The sequence below is a fragment of the Equus asinus genome, chromosome 12, assembly GCF_041296235.1.
Source record: "Equus asinus isolate D_3611 breed Donkey chromosome 12, EquAss-T2T_v2, whole genome shotgun sequence".
Classification (NCBI taxonomy): domain Eukaryota; kingdom Metazoa; phylum Chordata; class Mammalia; order Perissodactyla; family Equidae; genus Equus; species Equus asinus.
In genome coordinates, this window is record NC_091801.1 from 35642969 (window position 1) to 35669235 (window position 26267).

At 37.3% G+C, this 26267-nt stretch overlaps 1 protein-coding gene and 1 long non-coding RNA gene across 2 annotated transcripts in view; one reads left to right on the forward strand and one right to left on the reverse strand.

Annotated features, from left to right (window-relative positions):
• Nucleotides 1-12957, reverse strand: part of LOC139039903 (uncharacterized) — a 67982-nt gene extending 55025 nt beyond the window's left edge. The window contains exon 1 of the long non-coding RNA XR_011493243.1: nucleotides 12848-12957. This is a non-coding gene — a long non-coding RNA (uncharacterized lncRNA). The remainder of the gene's footprint in view (nucleotides 1-12847) is intronic.
• Nucleotides 1-23301, forward strand: part of PRKDC (protein kinase, DNA-activated, catalytic subunit) — a 216425-nt gene extending 193124 nt beyond the window's left edge. Inside the window, exons 75-86 of the mRNA XM_044744138.2 lie at nucleotides 7281-7368; nucleotides 7457-7600; nucleotides 12243-12447; nucleotides 13411-13478; nucleotides 14309-14529; nucleotides 14843-14935; nucleotides 17291-17380; nucleotides 17588-17659; nucleotides 17736-17937; nucleotides 18505-18693; nucleotides 19543-19682; nucleotides 21622-23301. Of these exons, the coding sequence (XP_044600073.2) occupies nucleotides 7281-7368; nucleotides 7457-7600; nucleotides 12243-12447; nucleotides 13411-13478; nucleotides 14309-14529; nucleotides 14843-14935; nucleotides 17291-17380; nucleotides 17588-17659; nucleotides 17736-17937; nucleotides 18505-18693; nucleotides 19543-19682; nucleotides 21622-21826 (1717 nt within the window). The 3' untranslated portion in view covers nucleotides 21827-23301. The remainder of the gene's footprint in view (nucleotides 1-7280; nucleotides 7369-7456; nucleotides 7601-12242; nucleotides 12448-13410; nucleotides 13479-14308; nucleotides 14530-14842; nucleotides 14936-17290; nucleotides 17381-17587; nucleotides 17660-17735; nucleotides 17938-18504; nucleotides 18694-19542; nucleotides 19683-21621) is intronic.
• The last annotated feature ends 2966 nt before the right edge of the window (nucleotides 23302-26267 follow it).

Genomic DNA, 26267 nt, shown 5'->3' on the forward strand with positions numbered 1-26267 from the left:
TATGAATTTTAGGATTCTTTGTTCTTTTTCTGTGAAGAATGTCATTGGGATTCTGATTGGGATTGCATTGAATCTGTAGATTGCTTTAGGTAGTATAGACATTTTAACTATGTGTATTCTTCCTATCCATGTGCATGGAATGTCTTTCCATCTCTCTATGTCATAATCAGTTTCTTTCAGGAAAGTCCTGTACTTTTCATTGTATAGGTCTTTCACTTCCTTGGTTAAATTTCTTCCAGGGGTGGGCGGAGCAAAATGGCAGGGTGAGCTGACCCGGGATTCTCTCCCCTCCAAAATACAACAAAAGATTGGAAGAACTGAGTTTCAGAGAATAAACATAATGCCAGCTCGTTAGAGACCTACTATACCAAGAAGGAGGAGTTCATAAACCTAGCTTTACACCTTTGGAGGCGCTGGAACGGTAGGAGAGAACATCGCTCCCTCCCCTAGAGTCTGCGATCGCTGCGGCGCGGGTCGGGAAGGAGCGGGGGAGGGGCTGCGCGCGACCAGGGGATCATCCAGGACTCCTGCCGCTGATTCAGTGGAGACCCGCTGACGGGGGGAAAGCTTCTGTCTGCGGGGACCCTATAAATCAAGGGCCTTGGGAGACCAGAGAACAGAACTGATCTGAACCCAGACCAGCGCGTGTGAGTAACAGCCCCTCCGCCCCCCGGCAAAGCCAGTGCGCGCAGCCATCTTGCCCCAAGGTGGAGAGCTAACACGCCACTCTCGACCCCCATCTAGTGGCGACAGGCTGTAACTGCAACTGAATTCTACCACCATGAGAAAAAACCGCTCCTCTACCATCCAGCAATTTATAAAAGCCCCAGACCAGAAGGAAAACAATAAAAACACAGAATTAAGTCCTGAGGACTTGGAATTAGGTAAACTAAGTGATAATGAATTCAGAGCAGCTATAATCAAAAAACTCAATGAGGTAGAGAGAAAGATAGAGAAACAAGCCGAGTTCTGGAGTTACTTCACAAAAGAGATTGAAATCATAAAGAAGAATCAAACAGAATTACTTGAGATGAAAAACACAATGGACCAGATAAAACAGAATACGGATTCCCTGAATGCCCGTGTAGACAACATAGAGGAGCAAATCAGCATAATCGAGGACAGACAGGCTGAATGGTGCCAGACAGAGGAAGACAGAGAACTAAGAATTTTAAAAAATGAGGAAAATCTCCGAGAGATAATGGATTCAATGAGGAGTAAGAACATAAGGATCATAGGAACTCCCGAGAATATGGAAAAGGAAAATGGAGCAGAAAGTGTGCTTAACGAAATTATTGAAGAGAACTTCCCAAATCTAGGGATCAACAGAGAAATGTGTGTAGAGGTGGGTTTTAGATCTCCTAGATTTGTCAATGTAAAAAGACCCACCGCAAGGCACATAATAGTAAAGTTGGCAAATAGGTATGATAAGGAAAGAATACTCAGGGAAGTAAGAAAAAAAAAGAGAATAACCTATAAAGGAGCCCCTATCAGACTGTCAGTGGATTTCTCTACAGAAACCCTACAAGCTAGGAGAGAATGGAGTGATATATTCAAAGCTTTAAAGGATAAAAACCTTCAGCCAAGAATACTCTATCCAGCAAGAATTTCCTTCAGATATGAGGGAGAAATTAAATCTTTTCCAGACAAACAAAAGTTAAGGGAATTTGTAACTAAAAGCCCTCCATTACAAGAAATCCTCAAGAAGGCTCTCATACTTGAAAAAAGAAAAAAGGGAGAAAGGGGACACAATCCACAGACTAGGGAGACCGATGGATAGAACCAGAACAGGATAGCAAATATTCAACTATAGCATTAGGGTAAAAATAAGGAAACTACCAAAACAAGGACGATCTTAGCACTCTAACTACAAATTAATAAGACGAGTTGGAATAAAAAATGAAAATAATTATTTAGGTGGGGAAGAGCAAAGGGTCTAAATCAGTATTGGTCGAGTAAGTAAGAGACCACCAGAGAATAGATTATATTATACACGAGTTTCTAAATACAAACTTCAAGGTAGACACTAAAATAAAGTACAGAACAGAGTCACAAATCATAGATAAGGAAAAATCTAAGAAACCCAGCATAAGAAATTGCAGTATTAAATGGGTAGTTTAAAGCACACAGGAAAAGAAACACAGGAAAACAAGATAATGAGTGACAGATTGACAGCATTAAGTCCACATGCATCAATAATCACTCTCAATGTGAACGGATTGAACTCTTCAATAAAAAGACACAGAGTGGCAAAATGGATTAAAGAACAAGATCCAACAATTTGTTGCCTCCAGGAAACACACCTCAGCCCCAAGGACAAACACAGACTCAGGGTAAAGGAGTGGAGGACAATACTTCAAGCAAATAGCAAGGAGAAAAAGGCAGGTGTTGCAATTCTCATATCAAACCAAGTGGATTTCAAAATAAGACAGGTAAAGAGAGACACAGAGGGACAATATATAATGATCAAAGGGACACTTCATCAAGAAGAAATAACGCTTATAAATATCTATGCACCCAACACAGGAGCACCAAGATTCATAAAGCAACTATTAACAGACCTAAAGGAAGATGTTAAAAACAACACAATAATAGTAGGGGACCTCAACACCCCACTCACATCAATGGACAGATCATCCAGACAGAAAATCAACAAGGAAATAGTGGAGCTGAATGAAAAACTAAAACAATTGGACTTAATAGACATATATAGATCACTCCACCCTGAAGGAGCTGAATACACATTCTTCTCAAGTGCACATGGAACATTCTCTAGGATCGACCATATGTTGGGAAACAAGACAAGCCTCTACAAATTTAAAAAATTGAAATAATAACAAGCATCTTCTCAGATCGTAGTGCTATAAGGCTAGAAATTAATTACAAGAAAAAAGCTGAGAAAGGCACATAGATGTGGAGACTAAACAACACATTACTGAACAAGCAATGGATCATTGAAGAAATTAAAGAAGAAATAAAAAAATACCTGGAAACAAATGAAAATGATAGCATGCCATACCAACTCATATGGGATACAGCAAAAGCTGTATTAAGAGGAAAATTCATTGCAATACAGGCACATCTTAAAGAACAAGAAAAATCCCAAATAAGCAACCTTAAAGCACACCTAACTGAACTAGAGAAAGAAGAACAAATAAAGCCCAAAGTCAGCAGAAGGAGAGAAATAATAAAAATCAGAGCAGAAATAAATACTATTGAAACGAAAAAGGCAGTAGAAAGGATCAATGAGACAAAGAGCTGGTTTTTTGAGAAGATAAATAAAATTGACAAACCACTAGCCAGACTTACAAAGAAAAAAAGGGAGAAAGCTCAAATAAACAAAATCAGAAATGAGCGAGGAGAAATAACAACAGACTCTGCAGAAATACAACAGATTATAAGAGAATACTACAAAAAACTATATGCCAACAGAATGGATAACCTAGAGGAAATAGATAAATTCCTGGACTCCTACAATCTCCCAAAGCTCACTCAAGAAGAGGCAGACAATTTGAACAGACCAATCACACGGAAAGAGATTGAAACAGCAATCAAAAACATCCCAAAGAATAAAACCCCAGGACCAGATGGCTTTCCTAGGGAATTCTACCAAACTTTCAGAGAGGACTTAATACCTATCCTTTTCAAGCTATTCCAAAAAATTAGGGAAGATGGAACACTTCCTAACACATTCTATGAGGCCAACATCACGCTGATACCAAAACCTGACAAGGACACCACGATAAAAGAGAACTACAGGCCAATATCACTGATGAACATAGATGCAAAAATTCTAAACAAAATTTTGGCAACCAGAATTCAGCAATTCATCAAAAGAATCATACATCAGGATCAGGTGGGATTCACACCAGGGACAGAGGGATGGTTCAACATCCACAAATCAATCAACGTGATACACCACATCAACAAACTGAGGAATAAAAACCACATGATCATCTCAATAGATGCAGAGAGGCATTTGACAAGATCCAACAGCCATTTATGATTAAAACTCTGAACAAAATGGGCATAGAAGGAAACTACCTCCACATAATAAAAGCCATATATGACAAACCCATATCCAACATCATACTCAATGGGCAAAAACTGAACCCCATCCCCCTGAAAACAGGAACGAGACAAGGATGCCCTCTATCACCACTCTTACTTAACATAGTACTGGAGGTCCTGGCCAGAGCAATCAGGCAAGAAAAAGGAATAAAAGGAATCCAAATAGGGAGGGAAGAAGTGAAACTCTCACTGTTTGCAGACGACATGATCTTATATATAGAAAACCCCAAAGAATCCATTGGAAAACTGTTACAAGTAATCAACAACTACAGCAAAGTTGCAGGGTATAAAATCAATTTGCATAAATCAGTAGCATTTCTATACTCCAGTAATGAACCAACAGAAAAAGAACTCAAGAATACAATACCATTCACAATCGCAACCAAAAGAATAAAATACCTTGGGGTAAATTTAACTAAGGAAGTGAAGGACCTATATAATCAAAATTACAAGGCCTTTCTGAGAGAATTGGATGACGACATAAGGAGATGGAAAGACATTCCATGTACATGGATTGGAAGAATAAACATAGTTGAAACGTCCATTCTACCTAAAGCAATCTACAGATTCAACACCATCCCAATCAGAATCCCAATGACATTCTTTACAGAATTAGAACAAAGAATCCTAAAATTCATATGGGGCAACAAAAGACCCCGAATTGCTAAAGCAATCCTGAGAAAAAAGAACAAAACGGGAGGCATCACAATCCCTGACTTCAAAACATACTACAAAGCTACAGTAATCAAAACAGCATGGTACTGGTACAAAAACAGGCAAACAGATCAATGGAACAAAATTGAAAGCCCAGAAATAAAACCACACATCTATGGACAGCTTATCTTCGACAAAGGAGCTGAGGGCCTACAATGGAGAAAAGAAAGTCTCTTCAACAAATGGTGCTGGGAAAACTGGAAAGCCACATGTAAAAGAATGAAAATTGACCATTCTTTTTCACCATTCACCAAAATAAACTCAAAATGGATTAAAGACCTAAAGGTGAGACCTGAAACCATAAGGCTTCTAGAAGAAAACATAGGCAGTACACTCTTTGACATCAGTATTAAAAGGATCTTTTCGGACACCATGCCTTCTCAGAGAAGGGAGACAATAGAAAGAATAAACAAATGGTACTTCATCAGATTAAAGAGCTTCTTCAAGGCAAATGAAAACAGGATTGAAACAAAAAAACAACCCACTAACTGGGAAAAAATATTTGCAAGTCATATATCTGACAAAGGCTTAATATCCTTAATATATAAAGAACTCTCGCAACTCAATCACAAAACCTCAAACAACCCAATCAAAAAATGGGCTGGAGACATGAACAGACATTTCTCCAAAGAAGATATACTGATGGCCAATAGGCACATGAAAAGATGCTCATCATCGCTGATCATCAGGGAAATGCAAATCAAAACTAGACTAAGATATCACCTTACACCCGTTAGAATAACAAAAATATCTAAAACTAATAGCAACAAATGTTGGAGAGGTTGCGGAGAAAAAGGAACCCTCATACACTGCTAGTGGGAATGCAGACTGGTGCAGCCACTATGGAAAACAGTATGGAGATTCCTCAAAAAACTAAAAATAGAACTACCATACGATCCAGCCATCCCACTACTGGGTATTTATCCAAAGAGCCTGAAGTCAGCTATCCAAAAAGTCCTGTGCACCCCAGTGTTTATTGCAGCACTGTTTACAATAGCCAAGACGTGGAAGCAACCTAAGTGCCCATCAACAGACGAATGGATAAAGAAGATGTGGTACATATATACAATGGAATACTACTCAGCTGCAAAACAGAACAAAATCATTCCATTTGCCATAACATGGATGTACCTTGAGAGAATTATGTTAAGTGAAATAAGCTAGCAAGAGAAAGATAATCTGTGTATGACTCCACTCATATGAGGAATTTAAAACTATGGACCAAGAACAGTTTAGTGGATACCAGGGGAAAGGTGGGGTTGGGGGTGGGCACAAAGGGTGAAGTGGTGCACCTACAACATGACTGACAAACATTCATGTACAATTGAAATTTCACAAGATTGTAACCTATCAATAACTCAATAAAAAAAAATTTATTCCAAGATATTTTATTTTTTTTGTAGCAGTTGTGAATGGTATTTGTGTTCTTGAGTTCTCTTTCTGTTAGTGCATTATTAGAGTATTGAAATGCTACTGATTTAAGTAAGTTGATTTTGTACCGTGCAACTTGGCTGTAATTGTTGATTTCTTCTAGTAGCTTTCTGATGGATTTTTGGGGGTTTTCTGTATATAGGATGATGTCGTCTGCAAACAGTGAGAGTTTCACTTCTTCATTGCCTACTTGGATTCCTTTTATTTTCTTTTCCTACCTAATTGCTTTTGCCAAAACCACTAGTACTATGTTGAATAAGAGTGGTGAGAGTGGGCATCCTTGTCTTGTTCCTATTCTCAGAGGGATGGCTTTCAATTTTTTCCCATTGAGTATGATGTTGGCTGTGGGTTTGTCATGTATCAGGAAGCTCCTCTTCTTAATTAGGAATCAGTAAACTCCCTGAAGTGCTGTCCCCTTCTCACTTCTTCAGTTGATTTGTAAGTGGAGACAGTTAATGGACATAACTAGCAATGGTGTGTTACTTTTACAAGAATGCTTTGTAAATGTGTGATATTTTAGTTGACATCCTCTGTCAAGAGCTTTTTTCTCACAAGCTGATTTGCCTCATTATTTAGAGTGTTTTGTTTCTGAGACGACAAGGAAGAGGAAGACACAGCTTTTGTCACAGTTTGTTGGTTGTGCACACACCATCTGCCACTGCACCTGCCCTCCCCACCCCACAGCCCCTTACAGAGTCAGCTGCAACATGGTTAATTTTTTAAAAAAGAAAGGAAAGAAAAGGGTTTGAAAGTGGGTCGAGAATGTGGGCTTTTCTTTCATAATTTTGGAAACTCTGTGTATCAAATTGTATATATCAAAATATTGACATCATTTGCAGAAAGATTTGCTTTTACCTTGTCTAAGAACCTCATCTCTAGATAGAAGACAGACTTTGTGCTTCATCTAATATTGGACAGAATTTTAAAATTGCTCCTTCCCTAGACTATGTAGTTGGTTATATATAATTTTATATATAAATATAAATAATTATATATATATAAGCTATAGGCCTTGATCTTTGGAAGATGTTTGATTAGCTAAACTTGGGAATTTTTTATTATAGGATTAAAATTAAGTTGGATCAAGGAGGAGTGATTCAAGATTTTATTAATGCCCTAGAACAGCTCTCTCATCCTGAAATGCTCTTTAAGGTACTATAATAGCTTCTAGCACATAAAACGTAGAAATTGGATAAAACCTACTTGCAATCTAGGTTGATTTTTCTCTTTTTCTGCACAGGACTGGACTGATGATATCAAAGTTGAACTAGAAAAAAACCCTGTAGATAGAAAAAACATTGAAAAGATGTATGAAAAAATGTATGCAACCTTGGGAGACCCACAGGCTCCAGGTCTTGGGGCTTTTCGAAGAAGGTTTATTCAGGTATGGATGAGCAGCAGCCTGCCTTTATGATAATGGGATCACTGTGAAGATCAATACTTATATTTGCTGATGTGTTAATAATTCTGGTTTTAAAATGTCTGTTGAATCTGTAAACTTTCTTTAGATCTGATGCTTCTGAGAGCTATTGATGGCATATTTTTAGGTCAGATAGTGGCAGGTGGGGCAATAGGTAAAGCCTCAGGGTTTTTGTTACATTCTGTTCTTCATGCTTACGTTCTTAGATATGAGGCTTACATATAGGTTAATATTTTTAATTCTCAGAATGATTTGTGTATTGGCTCAAGAAAATGCTTGTATTTTATATAAGTTGATAACTATTTTTGAGCACTTATCTCTGTCCAAGGCACACTCCTGGGTGCTACAGGAGATACAAAGAGAAGACAGACTTAGTTCTTGAATTCAAAGAGATTGTCTGACAAATACTATATATACAGAACTCTGGCATAATGGCAAATGTGGTAAATGTGAGATCTTTTTTGTTTTTTTTTCGGTGAGGAAGATTCACCCTAGCTAACATCTGTGTCAGTCTTCCTCTACTTTATATGTGGGATACCTCCACAGCATGTTTGATGAGTGGAGTAGGTCCGCACCTGAGATCAGAACCCACAAACCTGGGCTGCCAAAGTGGAGCATGTGGAACTTTAACTACTCAGCCACAGGGCCAGCCCCCGAGATCTCTTCTTAAAGTTGCTCTAGAGCTGAAAGGAAGAGAAGACACCTCAGTTTTGAGGGAATCAGGAGAAACCTCTTGGAGCAAGTGGAGATTGAAATGAGCCTTCAAATGTCCAGATTTCACACTGCCATGCCTTGTACTTGTTGCTCCCTCTACATGGGTTTGCCTTGTCTCCCCCGGACACCCTTGGAGACTTGGCTTTATGTGACATTTCTCCTTTAGAGCCTTCCCTGAACCTCCTTTTTGTAATGGTCCCCAAGAAGACTTAGGTACTCCTTCCTCTCTGTCGCCTAAAGCACCTTATGTACACCTCTCTTAGCATCATGACACTGCTTTTTTTTTTTTCAATTTTGGTCAAACTGTCTTTGTTCATTAAACCTCAAGAAGTTTAAAAGCATAAAGAAATAGTCCTGGTACTCATCTTACCAGAGTTCTCAAGTTCTACAGTCTCTAGTGCAAAGGGGATCTGTGTGTCTTCTTGGGTTTTTTTAGTGACTGCTTTATTAAGATATAATTCACATACCCTGCAATCCATTCATTTAAAGTGTACAATACCATAGCTTTTTTATAGTCACGGAGTTGTGCAAACATTGCCACATCAATTTTAAAATATTTTCATCACTCCAAAAAGAAACCTCATACCTGTTAGCAGTTATTTCTCATTCTCCCCTCCTGCCAGCCCTAGGCAACCACTAAACTACTTCCTGTCTCTATAGATTTGCCTGTTCTGGACATTTCATACAATATGTGACCTGATTTCTTTCAGTTGGCGTAATGTTTCAGAGTTCATCCATATTTTAGCATGTGTCAATACTTCATCCCTTTTTATTGCTGAATATTATTCCACTGTGTGGATATCCCACATTTCGTTTATCCTCTAATCAGCTCATGGGCATTTGGGGTGTTTCCACTTCTTGGTTATTATGACTAGTGCTGCTGCAAACATTTGGGTACAAGTTCTTGTGGGGAGATTCTCAGGAGTTGAAAACCATATTTATCTTGAACTCTTCCTTTAATTTATGCCTCCTGAATTAGATTTGTGGGCAGAGATTCTGTCTTGTTCATCTTTTCTCTCCACTACCTGTGAGACAGGCGTCTTTAATTAGGTGAATGGCATAGTTTTGATAAGTAGAGGTAGATTTTGGTAGGTCATTCCTACTTAGGATAGTTTTAAAGTCATGAACATAGGAATGTACAGGGCTATCCATTGCCTAAATGTGACCAGGGATGTATCCTAAAAGTGAAGAGAAAAAAGATAAACCTCTGTACTTCATTTTATGACATATATTATGCTCCACATCATATCAAATCTATCTCATAGTACTGCTACACATTGAATATGCAAGAGTCTCAGAACAGGAAATAGATGTACTATAAACAGACTTAAAACTAATGGACCAGCATTAATAAAATTATAGAATACTAGATTTGGAAAATTGTGTTTGTTTTTTCCTAAACCAGTGGTCTACACACTTTTTCTGTAAAGGTCCAGATTTTCAGCTTTGCAGTCAACATTAGTCTCCTGGCACAAGTACCCACAGCTGCCATTATAGCACAAAAGCAGCCTTCGACAACATGTAAATGGATAGGCATGGCTGGCAGGATTCCAATAAGATTTTACTTATAAAGACAGGGAGTGGGCTGGATCTGACTTGCTGGATATGATTTGCCAAATTGTGTTCTAAACAAAGAAGCCAGAACTGAAAAATGGGTGACTTGACCCCTGTCAAACAGAGAGAGCGGCAGAATGGAAACTAGAATCAGGTCTCCCAGCTTAGTAGGACCAGTCCGTAGTCCATCACCTGTGAAATCATTTCAGCAGGACCTCTTTCTTGCAGCCTTCCCTAATCTAACTTGTGCTCCAGTCTGCTCTGGTCCCTACTGCAGGCAGAGGGAGGGTGTTTCTCTATAGTTTGCTATCTGTCTGTCTCCTAAACCAGCATGAAAGTGTCTACAGAAACCTTTCCATTGCCTTGTGTGGAATAATTCTAGGCAGCCCCCAGTCAAGACTGCGTGTTATCCCTTTGAACTCTTGGCCACTTCCTTTCCCTGCATGCTGGATACCGTAAGACTCTGCCCTGAAAATCTATTAATGTAGACGGTAGCTCTTCCTAGCTACCACTGAGCACAGCACATCCAGCCTAACTGAGGGATGCTGTCAGAGTGGAGACATACACCTCCTGCCAGGCACGATATTTGTCCTCAGGTTAATTCCTAGTACCTTGGAAAATCAATGCAGAAACTTCTACTTAGTACCAGATCAACACGTAATTTGCATTAATTATTTAAAATAGTAATTGTCTACCAAAACAGAAATGCCTCAGATTTTACTTTAGAGGATCCTGAAGGGCATTATGCCAGTCAGATATATTGTTAGTGCTGGTTATGTTTGGGAAATAGTTAATCTTTCCATGTATTCTAAGAATTGCAGATAGTTTCTATATTTTTAATCTGCTTATAGATCAAGAAAGAAATTTGTTTTATGTGTGTCAATATTCCTATAGTGGATTGTCTTAAAATAGAGCATATATTTCATTTATACCAGATTTATGTTGTGGAGTTAGTTCTGAATTTGGTAAAAACATTTCTAATTAAAGACAATCAAGTAAATCTTGAGGACTATTAAGTCATTGTTAGTAATACATTTGAGTTTTGTTTTTTTTTTTTTTTAAAGATTTTATTTTTTCCTTTTTCTCCCCAAAGCCCCCCGGTACATAGTTGTGTATTCTTCGTTGTGGGTTCTTCTAGTTGTGGCATGTGGGACGCTGCCTCAGCGTGGTCTGATGAGCAGTGCCATGTCCGCGCCCAGGATTCGAACTAACGAAACACTGGGCCGCCTGCAGGGGAGCGCGTGAACTTAACCACTCGGCCACGGGGCCAGCCCCTGAGTTTTGTTTTTTGTGGGTTTTTTTTTTTTTACATCAGGATTATAATTTAAATAAATATTTGAGAAAAGACTAATACAAAGAACTATTTGATATGTTCCAAGATAAAGTACTTCTAATAATAGTTGCTTTTAGAAATATAAATTATTTAAATAGTGTTTATACTGGTTTATGATCTAAAACAATGGCTTGAAAGACCCCTACTAAGGAAAGTACAGCATTCTTATATCTCTCTTTTCAGCCCTAATGAAGAATTATGGGCTGTTCATTTTTATTTATTTATTTATTTATTTATTTATTTATTTTGAGGAAGATTAGCCCTGAGCTAACATCTGCTGCCAATCCTCCTCTTTTTGCTGAGGAAGACTGGCCCTGAGCTAACATCCTTGCTCATCTTCCTCTACTTTATGTGTGGGATGCCTACCACAGCATGGTTTGCCAAGCAGTGCCATGTCCGCACCCGGGATCTGAACCAGTGAACCCCGGGCCGCCGAAGCACAATGTGCACACTTAACTGCTATGCCACCGGGCCAGCCCCTATCTTTTTTTTTTTTTTTTAAAGATTTTATTTTTCCTTTTTCTCCCAAAGGCCCCTGATACATAGTTGTATATTCTTAGTTGTGGGTCGTTCTAGCTGTGGTATGTGGGACACCGCCTCAGCATGGCTTTGATGAGTGGTGCCATGTCCGCGCCCAGGATTTGAACCAGCGAAACTGGGCTGCCGAAGCAGAATGCAAACTTAACCACTTGGCCACGGGGCCGGCCCCAGGCTGTTCATTTTTATTGAATGACTCCTTTTATTTTGTACTTTGTTCCTAATTACTCCTGTTACCATAATGATCTAGGTCAGTAACTAGAGAGTGGGCACAAAGAAACAAACAAAAGCAGGCTTCAGGTGTTTTAGCGTATGGAAACATTCAAGGAAGGCAGAACTATAAATCTTAAAGCACAGAAAAAAACCTTTGTAATTCGGTGCTTGATTCTTATAAACATACAAGCCTAGAACCTTTTCCAAAGCTCAAATTAAATATTAATATTTAAGGTATATTATTATTAATTTCAGGCTTTTGGAAAAGAATTTGATAAACACTTTGGGAGAGGAGGTTCTAAGCTACCTGGAATGAAGCCCCGTGAATTCAGTGATATTACCAACTCACTATTTTCAAAAATGTGCAAAGTCTCAAAGCCACCTGGGAATCTGAAAGAATGCTCGCCCTGGATGAGTGACTTCAAAGTAGAATTTTTGAGAAGTGAACTGGAGATTCCTGGTGAGTTAACCCTCAGGGATGACAAAACTGTTCTTTAAGGAGAATAGTGCTGTAGCAAGAATTTCTGATCTCTAAAATAATGATATTGGGAGCTTGACAGTTTTTTTTTTTAAGCACTTAAAATTTCGCCATATTTTTCATCATTAGGAAAATCTGTAAATACTGTGAATTAGTACACTTTACTAACTAATTAGATTATAATTTTATTAAATTCCTGGTTATGACAAGTATTCAGATTTCCATCTAATAATAATGGTAACTGGTAATTCCCTCTGAACATACCCATGCTTTACTCCTGAATAACTTTTCTCCAGAAATATACAGATATAGATGCACATCACTTCCTGGGATGTACTTGGTGGTCCCATTTAAAGTGATGAGATAATGATAAATGACTTACCTTCAGGAAAAAGAATTGTGATATTGATGATAGAGACACATAAGTTGGTTGGATGTGAACATAGCATGATTTTTCAAAGGTGATCTTTGTATATTCCATGTTCTTCATCCTGGAATTTGCCAGACAAAAAAACATATTGATATGGTTACTCATATTCTCATCCCAGTGGATAGAAAAAAAACATATTTGGAGAAACACTTCTTTATTATTATTAACAGCTGTGCCTTACATAAGTCAGTTTCAAGAAAAACATTGAAAACGAAGCCTCCTAATAAGCAGCTTGATTCTCCTTGAAATAATACAGTGTTCTAGCTCAAGACGTTATTTTTCCTGTTTGGAATTTGTCTACTCCATTAGAATAGGAAGCTAACTTCCATTTGTCAGTCAGATTGAGAAATAATGGCATTAAAAAATAAGTCCATTTTCTTTAGATAGTAAAATTTTTTACGAAAAGTTTCCATGTTAGATTAGCTTTTTTTTTTTATTACATCAACAGATATATTTTAAAATACAGGATTCTGTAACAAGCTATATCTAAGTAAGGCTTCTGTGGTTTGTTTTAGGTCAGTATGATGGCAAGGGAAAACCAGTGCCAGAATACCATGCACGAATTGCGGGGTTTGATGAGCGGGTAAGTGCCAATGTGTTCAACCCCAGTCACCGTAGTTAGGATTGTTAGTGTGTGGCATTTAGTTCTTCAGATATGAGAATGGTATATTTGTCTTTACTAAAGAAAAGACAACTTCCCACGTTGGTCTCAAACGTTAAGAATTTTCTGATCCTGTTATTTACTGAATTTCTTAATATAATGTTTCTAATATTTCAACATCAGTTATGTTTAAGGATATATGGGGGCCGGCCTCGTGGCGCAGCAGTTAAGTTCGCACGTTGTGCTTCTCAGGGCCCAGGGTTCGCTGGTTCGGATCCCGGGTGTGGACATGGCACTGCTTGGCAAAAAGCCATGCTGTGGTAGGCATCCCATATATAAAGTAGAGGAAGATGGGCATGGATCTTAGCTCAGGGCCGGTCTTCCTCAGCAAAAAAAGAGGAGGGTTGGCAGTGGTTAGCTCAGGGCTGATCTTCCTCCAAAAAAAAAAAAAGGATATATGTGTGTATGTGTATCCATTATAAAATATACGTAGAATTAAATTAAGTAATTGTAACAAGTTAACATGTATGTTGCTTGTTACTAAGGATATCCACACTTATAAGCAATTATTTATAAACAGTAATGTGAAATTCCTGTGGCACAACGGTAGGGCATAAACAGGTAACAAATACTGTGCTGGCCCTAGGTTCTCTTCTTTTTTCTGTCACCTGACTCTGTCTTCGAGGAGAGGTCTTTCTTTGAGGAATGCATACCAACCAGCTGTAGTTCTCCCCTTTTTATGATGATGTGATGGGCTATTCTCTCAATTTCTAAGACTTCACTTAAAAATGTTTTCTTAAAAATTTTTAAAGATAAAAGTAATGGCTTCTATGAGAAAACCAAAGCGTATCATCATCCGAGGCCATGATGAGAGAGAGTACCCTTTCCTTGTGAAGGGAGGTGAAGATCTGAGGCAGGACCAACGCATCGAGCAGCTCTTCGAGGTCATGAATGTCATCCTTTCCCAAGATGCTGCCTGTAGTCAGAGAAGCATGCAGCTAAAGACATACCAGGTCATACCCATGACCTCCAGGTATGACCACGTACGCATTGTCATTCTAGAGTAGATTTATGTGAATGTAAGATCCAGTTCTATGCCAAGGTCTTGTTTAATTTTACCAAGATTCTGTTATAGGTCACTTGACAATTCAGTGTTTTAAATTTCACAAAGAGAGCTAAACAGAACTGATCAACATTTCTAAACCTATCATTTTCATCTTAGTGTAGAGAAAGCAAGTGAAGAATAGACAAGAAATCTACTTTATTTAATTCTACATAACTTTTTTTTCTAGTGTTGAAAGAGCAGTTTGGATTTATGTTCATAAACTATTTATTCTCATTTACAGATTAGGACTAATTGAATGGATTGAAAATACTTTTACCTTGAAGGAACTTCTTTTGAGTAACATGTCACAAGAGGAGAAAGCAGCTTGTACAAGGTAACATGGAATCTAAATACTGTTTCTCCAGCTGTGGCCCCACCCGAGCCTGCTGCTGCCCAGCCACAACATCCCTCTGAGGAGAGTGGTTTCAGATTCAGTTCCTCCACCTCAAGCTTCTTGAGGGCATTTTAGGGCCCCTTTTAATTGGAGCCCTCAGCCATACCCTGGCCTATTCCTTAATCTGCCTCTGGCTGGGTGAATCAAGTACATGGAGTAGAAGGTTCTAATCTAACCAGTAGTTGCATGTATTTTAGGAGAATAAAAAAACAGTATTAACTTTGAAAAAAAAAGAAATAGCTTGAAGGAAATAAATAATAGTAAGATTAGCTGCTAACGTTTAATTAAACATTTTCTGTGGGCACTATTCTTAGTTCTTAATGTGTATGAAGTCATTTATTTTTCACAAAAACCCACAAGGTGAGTCTTATTATCACTTCTGTACAGATGAGTAAGCCGAGGCCAAGAGAGGTTAAATCACTTATCCTCGGTCACCCAGCATGTATTTTCCAACTTTTCTACAATGAACATGTATATTTTAATCAGAAGCGTTTTTTAGTGTTTTTTGTTTCTATAAAGACAAAACAGGACAACATTGAGAGACATTATGCAGGAGGAGTTGACAAGTTTTGGTGACTAGCTATAGGATGAAGGAAGAGGAAATGGTCATAAATAGGTGCAAGGCCTATTTCTCTTCATTGTACTCTCGTTCTTTCCTGAAAGTGTTTACATAGGAGCAGTATTGTCATCAGTCAGGGACAATTTCTATGAAATTAGGCGTATTCTTATCAAACTCTTATTCCTGTGTAATGGTTGCTAAATAGGGCAGTATTTATGAACTTTTAATTCCAATCATTTGAGACCTTTGCCTAGAATTGTTTCTGCTTTCCCTGGAAGACAGGGAAATTGATGAATAGTACTTCCTGGAGTTGGAAATTCCACATCTCGTTCTGGTGCTGACTCAGCAGTGATCCTGACTCCCACGGGAATCTTGAACAAGTGGCTCGTCCTCCCCTTATTTCCATCCCTCTGTTTGTAATATCGGATAGTAATGTAAAATGCGTAAGGTGAACATAGGTAGCAATAGGGTTTAAAGTACTTTTCAAATATGGAATTATATAAATTACTTCCCATTGTTTTTTAAAACAAGGTGCTTCCAGCTCCCTATTACTAAAATCATTGCTATTTTTTTCTTAACTTACTTCTTGCACCTTTCCAACCTAAATTTTCATCCCATTTGAAACTAGGAGAGAATTTAGATGAAGATAGAGTCATCTATTTGTGAAATTAACCTAGGAACTCAGAAAAGATTCACCTTAAGTGAATGAACTACCAAGTAATATGTGAAATTCTTCTATCTTTAGATTCCTTTTTTTTTTTAAGATTGGCATCTGGACTAACATCTGTTGCCAATCTTTTTTTTTCTTCTTCTTCTCCCCAAAGCCCCCCAGTATATAGTTGTATATTCTAGTTGTAGGTCCCTCTGGTTGTGCTGTTTGGGACACCACCTCAGCATGGCTTGATGAGCAGTGCCATGTTTGCACCCAGGATCTGAACCTAAGAAATCCTCGGCCACCAAAGCGGAGTACGCAAACTTAACCACTTGGCCACGGGGCTGACCCCCTTTAGATTCTTTTGTAGGAAAACTTGTTAAAACTTGTGACACAAACCCAAAAGTGGCAAATATCACATTGTTTCCAACTGCCTGAGTACTGCCTTTTGCCTATGAATATTACTGAAAACAGCTTCTCAAATTCAATTCAAATCCTTTGTCGTTTAAGAAAATGCTTTATTGTACTTAATATGGATTTTATATGTGTCTGCATACTAGAAATGTTGAAGAAAGAATGTGGCACTGTTTTAAATAATGTAAAAAACAGACTCAATCGTCTTCAACAAATAATTTGTGGGCATTTTGTTTGTAGTAGTGATATGACTACCTTTCTTGCCTACTTTCAGTAAGTTGCACGTAGTCCTGTCATCCTGTTGTTACAGTTCTTTTCTGGGACCAGATCTTTAGAACCATACGCCTAAATCGTAAACACTTGTTTAGCTCATCTTGTTCCTCTCTGCATGAATTGAGAAATTTATTGTATCTGATTGTTTTGTGCCTGAATTTTTACATAGGAAATAACTTTGGTTTCTTAGGAGCAGTTAAAATTGAATAATGATATATTGAAATTCTAGATCCAGAGTAACATGGTTTCAGTGTAAATATTAAATATGTTTTAAAGTCATGTTTATTTTTCCCCGCCTCTGCACTGTTTTTCAATGAATTCTTGGTGATCTTTGCCTCTGAAATCACATAATGCTAAATATGTTCCTAATGCCAATTCCTTTTTTCTGACTCGTTAGCGATCCCAAAGCACCACCATTTGAATATAGAGACTGGCTGACAAAGATGTCTGGGAAATCTGATGTTGGTGCTTACATGCTAATGTATAAGTAAGTTTTGTTTTGATTTTCCTTCTTACTGACTAGTTCCTTCTTCTCAAAGTTGCGTATTTACTTTAGTTTCTTAGAGAGTTTTTTCTCAGAGAGATCATCAAAATCTAGTTATTTGATATTTGAGTTTCACTGTAAACAAAGAATTTTAAATTTCAAGTCACAAGAAGTTTGTTCTAATCAGACGTTTCCTATTTTAAATCGTAGGGGAGCTAGTCGTACTGAAACAGTCACATCTTTTAGAAAAAGAGAAAGTAAGGTGCCAGCCGATCTCTTAAAGTAAGTATACTTCTGATTTTACAAACCCATTGGTGGCGCAGCAGAGACCTCAGAGGCTGTGTCTCCCCTCTCCTAGGCGGGCCTTTGTGAAGATGAGTACCAGCCCTGAGGCCTTCCTGACACTCCGCTCACACTTTGCCCGCTCTCACGCTTTGATATGCATTAGTCACTGGATTCTGGGCATTGGAGACAGACATCTGAACAATTTCCTGGTAAGCATGGAGACAGGTGGAGTGATTGGAATCGACTTTGGACATGCATTTGGATCAGCTACTCAGGTATGCTCACCTTGCTCTCATTATTCTCAGCTAGTTTAGAGTTGTCATAGCACTTTGTACCACCTTCTGGAAATATACAATTTTTAAAGAAGAAATGACATCTCAGTTAGGTCACTTTTGTCATGGTCATTGAATTTGACAGTCTTGCAGAAAGGGATAATCTCAACTTCATTTTGGCCTTGTTCAGACAGGTTATGGAAGCTGTGATGATGAATTATCAGAGCTAAGAGTAAAATGTGTTCCTATAAATTATGAAGCCTCATAATCAAAATGTCTTCCACAAGATATGATTCCAATCTTTTCTCTGACGTTAAACTATGAATGTTTTACATTGCACTTCTAAATCTCTGCGGGCTGTGTAGTCCTACACACGTAGGTTTTGCATTGCAGGGATGATTATGTTGATTACTCTTGGGCACAGGGAATTCACTTCTGTATAGCTGATTTCAAGAAAAGAGGAGTGCATATTGTCACTAAAAGTGAATAATACCTATGGGAGAATGTTCTGTTTGTGCCTGTTATTTGAGATTTCTAGTTCATATGTTCACATATTTTTTTTCTCTTTAGTTTCTGCCGGTCCCTGAGTTGATGCCTTTTCGTCTAACTCGCCAATTTATCAATCTGATGTTACCAATGAAAGAAACAGGTGTTATGTACAGTATCATGGTGCATGCACTGAGAGCCTTCCGCTCACAGTCCAACCTGCTTGCTAACACCATGGACGTGTTTGTAAAGGAGCCTTCCTTCGACTGGAAAGTAGGGTTATTCATATGCACTTTTCACTTTTATTTCAATGTACCAGTAATTGATCTGGTATCTACTATTATATAATGGAAATACATCAAACTGTATTTACTAAAGTAGTTACATTGTTTTGTACAGCATTTCCTGAAATTAACATTTGAGATCATTTGGCCTGAAAAGCAGATAAAAGACGTAACTAGGAGAGGAAATATGGACCCCTTGGTGATGGTGGGTCCAATTTCTTTCTGAGACAGCTTTTAGTTTAAAATCTGTTCCACATGAAGTTTTCCTTGATCATAAAGAGAGAGATGGCGTATCTAAATCTCAAGGTTCTTCATAATACAGCTCCAGAAGAATGAAACTTAGTGATGGTACCCTTTATAGGGAGTAAGTGCAGTCCCTCAAGGTCACTGTCACTGTTATGTATACTACCGTTAAAATTTGTATAGGAAGCTATAGAGCTCTCCCCAGCTATATATACTTGTTTATTTTAAAATCATTACTTGTTTGGGGCTAGCCCCGTGGCCAAGTGGTTAAGTTTGCGTGCTCCGCTTTAGCAGCCAAGGCTGATTCGGATCCTGGGCGAGGACATGGCACCACTCATCAGGCCATGCTGAGGTGGTGCCCTACATAGCACAACCAGAAGGACCTACAACTAAGAATATACAACTATGTACTAGAGGGCTTTGGGGAGAAGAATTTAAAAAAAAGAAGAAGGTTGGCAACAGTTGTTAGCCTAGGTGCCAGTCTTAAAAAAAAATAATTAAAAAAAAATAAATAAAATCATTACTTGTTTAATGTTTGAATGTGATCATATGTACTTTTATAATAAGCAGAGAAAATCATGTTCTTTTCCTTTAGAATTTTGAACAGAAAATGCTAAAAAAAGGAGGATCATGGATTCAAGAAATAAATGTAACTGAAAAAAATTGGTATCCCCGGCAGAAAATACATTATGCTAAGAGAAAGTTAGCTGGTGCCAATCCAGCAGTTATTACTTGGTAAGATTGTTATTTGTGAAAAAAACACACAAAACACCAATATGCTACAGTTTACTGAAAAATTACTAAATGGTATATAAAGTGCTGAGTACTTTACATTTAGCTTATGATGTTAGCTTTATTATTCTCATTTTACAAATGAAAAAAGCGTGGCTTAAGGTTGACTTCTCCAAGGCTGGGCAAGGTCTCTCTCTCTAAAATCTGTGTACTTGACCCTTGCCCTTTTGGCACAGTCTTCAGGCTTCAGGTCATTACCTGGAGTAGCCTGTACCAGTGTGAGGAACAGCAGGAGCATTCTTAGACTATTACAAAAATATTTTTACACACATGAGAAGATTTAAGTTTTAAATTTGCTTTTGTCCTTTTTAGGACAAAAGGTGACCTTGGTGGGTACAGCACTGAAGTGTGGAGAATACATTAGGGGCTTGTTAGATGAGAATCCAGATTGGTTTAGCCTTCAGATTTGCTTTTAAAATTTTTCTTGTTGTGGTCTAAAACAAATAGAAATTTATGGAAAATGATTCACTAGAAGGGAAAAAAGTTGGAATTTACAATTAAGTAATAGTAAATGACAAATCTGGTCACTTGTTTTTTGATAAGTGTGTTGAGAGCATTCAATGGTCTTTCCAACACATGGTGCTGGCAAAGGAATGAAACAGCAAAATTACAAACAAGAAAAGAAAAAAATAGTTAAATTCATCAAAACTAAAAACGTGTGGGGCTGGCCCCGTGGCCGAGTGGTTAAGTTCGCGCACTCCGCAGCAGGCGGCCCAGTGTTTCGTTGGTTCGAATCCTGGGCGCGGACATGGCACTGCTCATCAGACCACGCTGAGGCAGCGTCCCACATGCCACAACTAGAAGGACCCACAACGAAGAATATACAACTGTGTACTGGGGGGCTTTGGGGAGAAAAAGGAAAAAAAAAACCAAAAAACTAAAAACGTGTGTGTGCTTCACAGGATACCGTCAAGAAAGTAAACAGACAGTCCACAGAATGGGAGAAAAATTTGAAAGTCATAATAGCTGATAAGGGACTTGCATCTAGAATATATTAAAAAAAAAAACTGTTACAACTCAATAATATCTTACAAATAATTCAAAACATGATGAAAGGACTTGAGCAGGGATTTCTCTAAGGAAGATACACAAATGACAAGCATGTGGAAAGATGCTTAATATTATTAGTCATCAGAGAAATGCAAATGAGATACCACTTTACACCCACTAATATTGCTGTAATAAAAAAATGGAATATAACAAGTATTGGTGAGGATGTGGAGAAATTGGAGCCCTCATATGTTGCTTGTAGGAATGTAAAATACTGTAGAAAACAGTCTGGCCATTCCTCAAAAAGTTAAACACAGAATTACCATTTGAGGGGCCGGCCGGGTGGCACAGCGGTTAAGTTCACACAGTCCGCTTCTGTGGCCTGGGGTTTGCCCGTTCGGATCTTGGGTGCGGACCTATGCACTGCTTGTCAAGCCATGCTGTGGTAGGCATCCCACGTATAAAGTAGAGGAAGATGGTCATGGATGTTAGCTCAGGCCAGTCTTCCTCAGCATAAAGAGAAGGATTGGCCACAGATGTTAGCTCAGGGCAAATCTTCCTCAAAAAAATAAAATAAAAATAAAAGTTAAAAAATCTAAAAAAAAAAAAAAAGGAATTACCATTTGACCCAGCAGTTCCATTCGTAGGTATAACACCCAATAGAAATGAAAGCATATGTCTACACAAAAACTTGTAGACAAATGTTAATAGCAGCATTATTCATGTTCTATTTTTCTACAAATGAAATCTCTTGACGTCAAGATTATGAGTAATAGAAAATATTCTAGAAGTGATGAGAGGGAATATTTGGATAGGACAGCTAGAAACGGAGGCAACAAAGGAAAAGTGATGCATGGTTTGTGTTTTCATATTTGTTTAATATTTTTTCCAGTGATGAGTTACTTCTGGGCCATGAGAAGGTAGCTGCATTTGGAGATTATGTGGCTGTAGCACGAGGAAGCGAAGATCACAATATCCGTGCCCAAGAACTGGAGAGTGACCTTTCAGAAGAAGCTCAGGTGAAGTGCTTGATTGACCAGGCAACAGACCCCAACATCCTTGGCAGAACTTGGATAGGATGGGAGCCCTGGATGTGAGGTCTGTGAGAGTCAGTGGATAAAAAACATGAAAGTGTTTAAAGAATCTTCTAAACTTTTATGTACAGCAATCAGTGAGCTGATTTTCTTGACACACTAAAGAAATCTGTTTAATGATACAGTCTTCTAGCAGGAGTTTAATAAAGATCATGGTGAATATTGATATGAATGAATGATGAGGTATAATCAAAGATTAGGCTAGGGTTATAATAGACATAATAGAAAAATAAATATCCAGGCTTATACAGGTATTAAATCAAGAATATAGCATATTACAAGTGCTACAACTTAGATAAACCAGCTATCTTAATAAATGGTGTAAGTGTGAGCATTCCCTGCAGTGTTCTCCTTGATGGTCATGGCACATTGGAAATAACACCCAGAGACTTCATCACTGAGACTCCGTGAGAGTAAAGCCAACAGCATAACTGATATGAAGTTACATTATATTAGCAGCACAGGAGTAATAACAATAAGTAAAGCTAGGATTGTGGCTTATTATATTTAAAAATGATTATGTTTGATATTTTAGGATATTTTTGTAGGTTTTTTTCTTTTGTTTTCTTCTAGTTTTGACATTGTATGTTTTCTAGACTAGAAGGTATTTAGGAGATAAAGACCTTGGTCTTAACACTTATTTTCATTACTCTGATCCCCAACAGGAAGACAGATAAAAATGGTTTGCATCCCAGATTAGGGATAACTTCAGAAATTCCATGTATTATAATAGGGATAGCACTAAGCTTTCCGTTCTAGGAAAATAAAGGAAATCTCTATTTGAAATGAATTCCTTATTTGGAGAGAAACATGCATTTTATACAGCAAGATCAAATTAATGGATACAAAAATGGCTTCCTTTTCATTCACGGAATCTCTGCCCCTCCTCTAATCCTCCGCACACCTCGTACTGTTTTCAGGTTGGCTTTGAGCTTTTTAATAGAAGAAAATTTCAAACATTTATTTTTGGAAACTCTTGCATGATTTTGAGAAATAATAATCTTGAAATATGGAACGTTAAAGTTTTTCCCCAAAGTAGTGTATAGCTCTTACACAGTTTCAAAAGCAAAACGTTCATCTTATATTTCATTATGTTACTTGACAAATTTATTCTGATAAATACAGACTGACTGCATTATGGCATTAAAAATAAACCTTATGTTCTCAGCAGATGGTATCTATTCAACCAAAGAAATTGCATCTTTAAAGAAAAATAAGTGATCATGTGTGTGAAAACCCAGTATACACATACATGATCTAGTAAATATGTTTTGCTACAGCACAAAAACAATCAAAACAAGCCTACTTTGGAATTGAGCCGATTATAATATATTGTTTTCTGTAACAACTAATTAACCATAATTTTCTCTTGAGTCTTGATAATGCAGGATGTATTCATTAACTAGATCCCCATATTATGGGAAACTGTTTTTTAATGACTATGTTTCATATCAATAAAAGTTCATTGTTCCAAGATATCTGTGTGTATGAGTCCAGTCTCAAAGCTGTCGGCTTGAAAATTCCATCAAAACCCAAGAGAGTGCAATAAAAACAGTTAACATATGCAGCATTCATAAGACATTTGCACAGTTGCTCAGGATGCTTAGGGACTGCATGTCTGACCCATACTTTGGGTCCAAACTTCAACCCTGTGATTCTTGCTAAATAAAGATACTTGGTTTGGAAAACAGGAAATAAAAGAAGATGTCTCTACTGATTATAAGGAAATATGGATAATATTAAGAATATTTTCATTAAGCATTTTATTAAGTTATTAAGCATTGTAATGTTTTTAAAGGTAGAAACCACATACATTTTCAGATATGTAAGAGTTCAAAGGCAAGCAGAGAGTTTTTTCCCAGAAGTAGAACAGACTGAGCCATTTTCTTCGCCTTACACCACATCTTAGGGAGATAGAGTAATGTGGCTGGAGTACATTGTTAACACTGTGTGCCAAGGACGTGAGACAAGCCTGAAAGAGACGGTGAAGCTTTAGTAAAAGATAACAGGTAAATTTAAAATGCACTGTGTAGTATTGGACTTATTCATATATTTTTGTTCAGTACAGCTATTTTTAAAAGTTTTACAATTGTATTGTACATTATTTTTATTTACATTGTAAACAGGTTTTGACATTATATTCATGTTGCATATGAAATAAACATTTGTTTTTAAACTCCAGAATAATCCAGGAAGGTTCATATTAATCTCAATGAAGATGACTTGAATGAATCCATCCTTATGAATATTAATTTGAGCATTTTATCAAACTGAAAAACAAGTCTATCACAAGTTCCTTTAGGACAGAGGCGATGTCGAAATCACTGTCTCTCACCACCTAATACAGTGCCTGCACATAGCAAACAACAAATCATGGGGAAAGAGTAAAGACAAACTTTGAAACTATTCCTAAAAGAAATAAAAACTATGTCATCAACCTACAAGAATTTTTGAAGTACTATTTATTAACTGATGACCTGTAACTTCTAGTAAAATATATATTTTTGAACTTCAGAATGTTGTCTTTGTATTATAGTGAAAACACAACTATGGGGGTTGCACTTATTCGCTTTGAACAGTAAGAAATTGAAGAATTTAATACTTGACTTTTTGAAAAGCAAAAGCCATTGGAATTTTGATAGGGATTGCATTGAATCTGCAGATTGTTTTGAGTAGTATTGTCATCTTAACAATATTAAATCTTCTAATTCATGAACACAGAATATCTTTCCTTTAATTTGTGTCTTTAATTTCTTTCAGCAATGTTTTATAATTTTTGCTAGTTGTCAGTGTTTATACTTTTCAGTTTCCTTGGTTAAATTTATTCCTAGATATTTTATTCCTTTGGATGCTATTGTAAATGGAATTGTTTTTCCTAAGTTCCTTTTTAGATTGTTCATTGCTGGTGTACAAAAACACAACCAAGTTTGTGTGTTGATCTTCTCTCCTGCAACTTTGCTGAATTTATTTATTGTTCTAGTACTTATTTTTGGTATTCTTTGTTATTTTCTATATATAGGATCATGCCGTCTATGAATAGAGGTAGTTGTACTTCTTCTTTTCCAATTTGAATGCCTTTTATTTCTTTTTTCTTGCCTAATTGCTCTGGCTAGAACATCCAGGACAATGTTGAATAGCAGTGTTGAGAATGGGCATCCTTGTCTTGTTCCTGATCATAAGGGGAAAGTTTTCATCTTTCATCATGGAATGTGATGTTAGCTGTGGGTTTCCAGAAATGTCGTTTATCATGTCAAGGAAGTTCCCTTCTGTTCTTAATTTGCTGAGTGTTTTTATCATGAAATGGTGTGGAATTCTGTCAAACATGTTTTTTGTATGGAGGTGCAGCTCTGATTTTTCTCCTTTGTCTGTTACTGTTGTGTATTACAATGATGGATATTTAGACATTGAACCACCCCTGCATTGCTGGGGTAAATCCCACTTGACCATGGTGAATAATCCTTTTAATATGCTTTGGATTATGTTTGTTTGTATTTTGTTGAGGATTTTTGCATCAGTATTCATAATAGATATTGGTCTCTAGTTTTCTTATGGAGCCTCTGTCTGGCCTTGGTATCAGGGTAACCCTGGTCTTGTAGAATGAGTTAGGAAGTTTTGCCTTCTCTGATATTTTTTGGAAGAGTTTGGGAAGGATTGGTGTTAATTCTTCTTAAATGTTTTATAGAATTCACCAGGGAAGCCATCTGCTGCCTATTTCTTTGTTGGGAGGTTTTTGATTACTGATTGAATCTCTTTACTTGTTACAGATCTGTTCAGATTTTCTATTTCTCCTTGAATCCCTTTTGGTAATTTATATGTTTCTAGGAATTTGTCCATTTCAATTAGATTATCTAATGTGTTGGCATTTTATTTCTGTAAGATTGATAGTGTCCCCACTTTCATTTCTGATATTAGTTATTTGCATTCTCTTTTTTTTTCTTAATCTGTCTAGGAGAAGGTGTGTTAATTTTCTTGACCTCTTCAGAGGAATAACTTTTGGTTTTGTTGATTCTCTATTGTTTTCCTGTACTCTATTTTGACAAGCTGTGCTCTAATCTTTATTCTTTCCTTAGTTTGCTAGCTTTGGGTTTAGTTTGCTCTCTTTTTCTGGTTCCTTAAGGTGTAGAGTTAGTTTGTTTATTTGCAGTCATTCTTTTTTTAATGTAGCTGTTAAAGTGTGACCATTGCTTTTGCTACGTTCTTTGAGTTTTGGTATGTTGTGTTTTGTTTTCATTTGCCTCAAAGTATTTTCTGATTTCCCTTGTGATTTCATTTTTGACTTTTTGGCTGTTTTAAGAGTGTGTTGTGTAATTTCCGTATTTGGAGTTTTTCACTTTTCTCTGTTTATTGCTTTCTAGCTTCATTGCATTTTGGTCGGAGAAGATAACTTTGTAAGACTTCAGTCTTTTTTCAATTTATTGAGACTTGCTTGGTGGCCTAACTTATG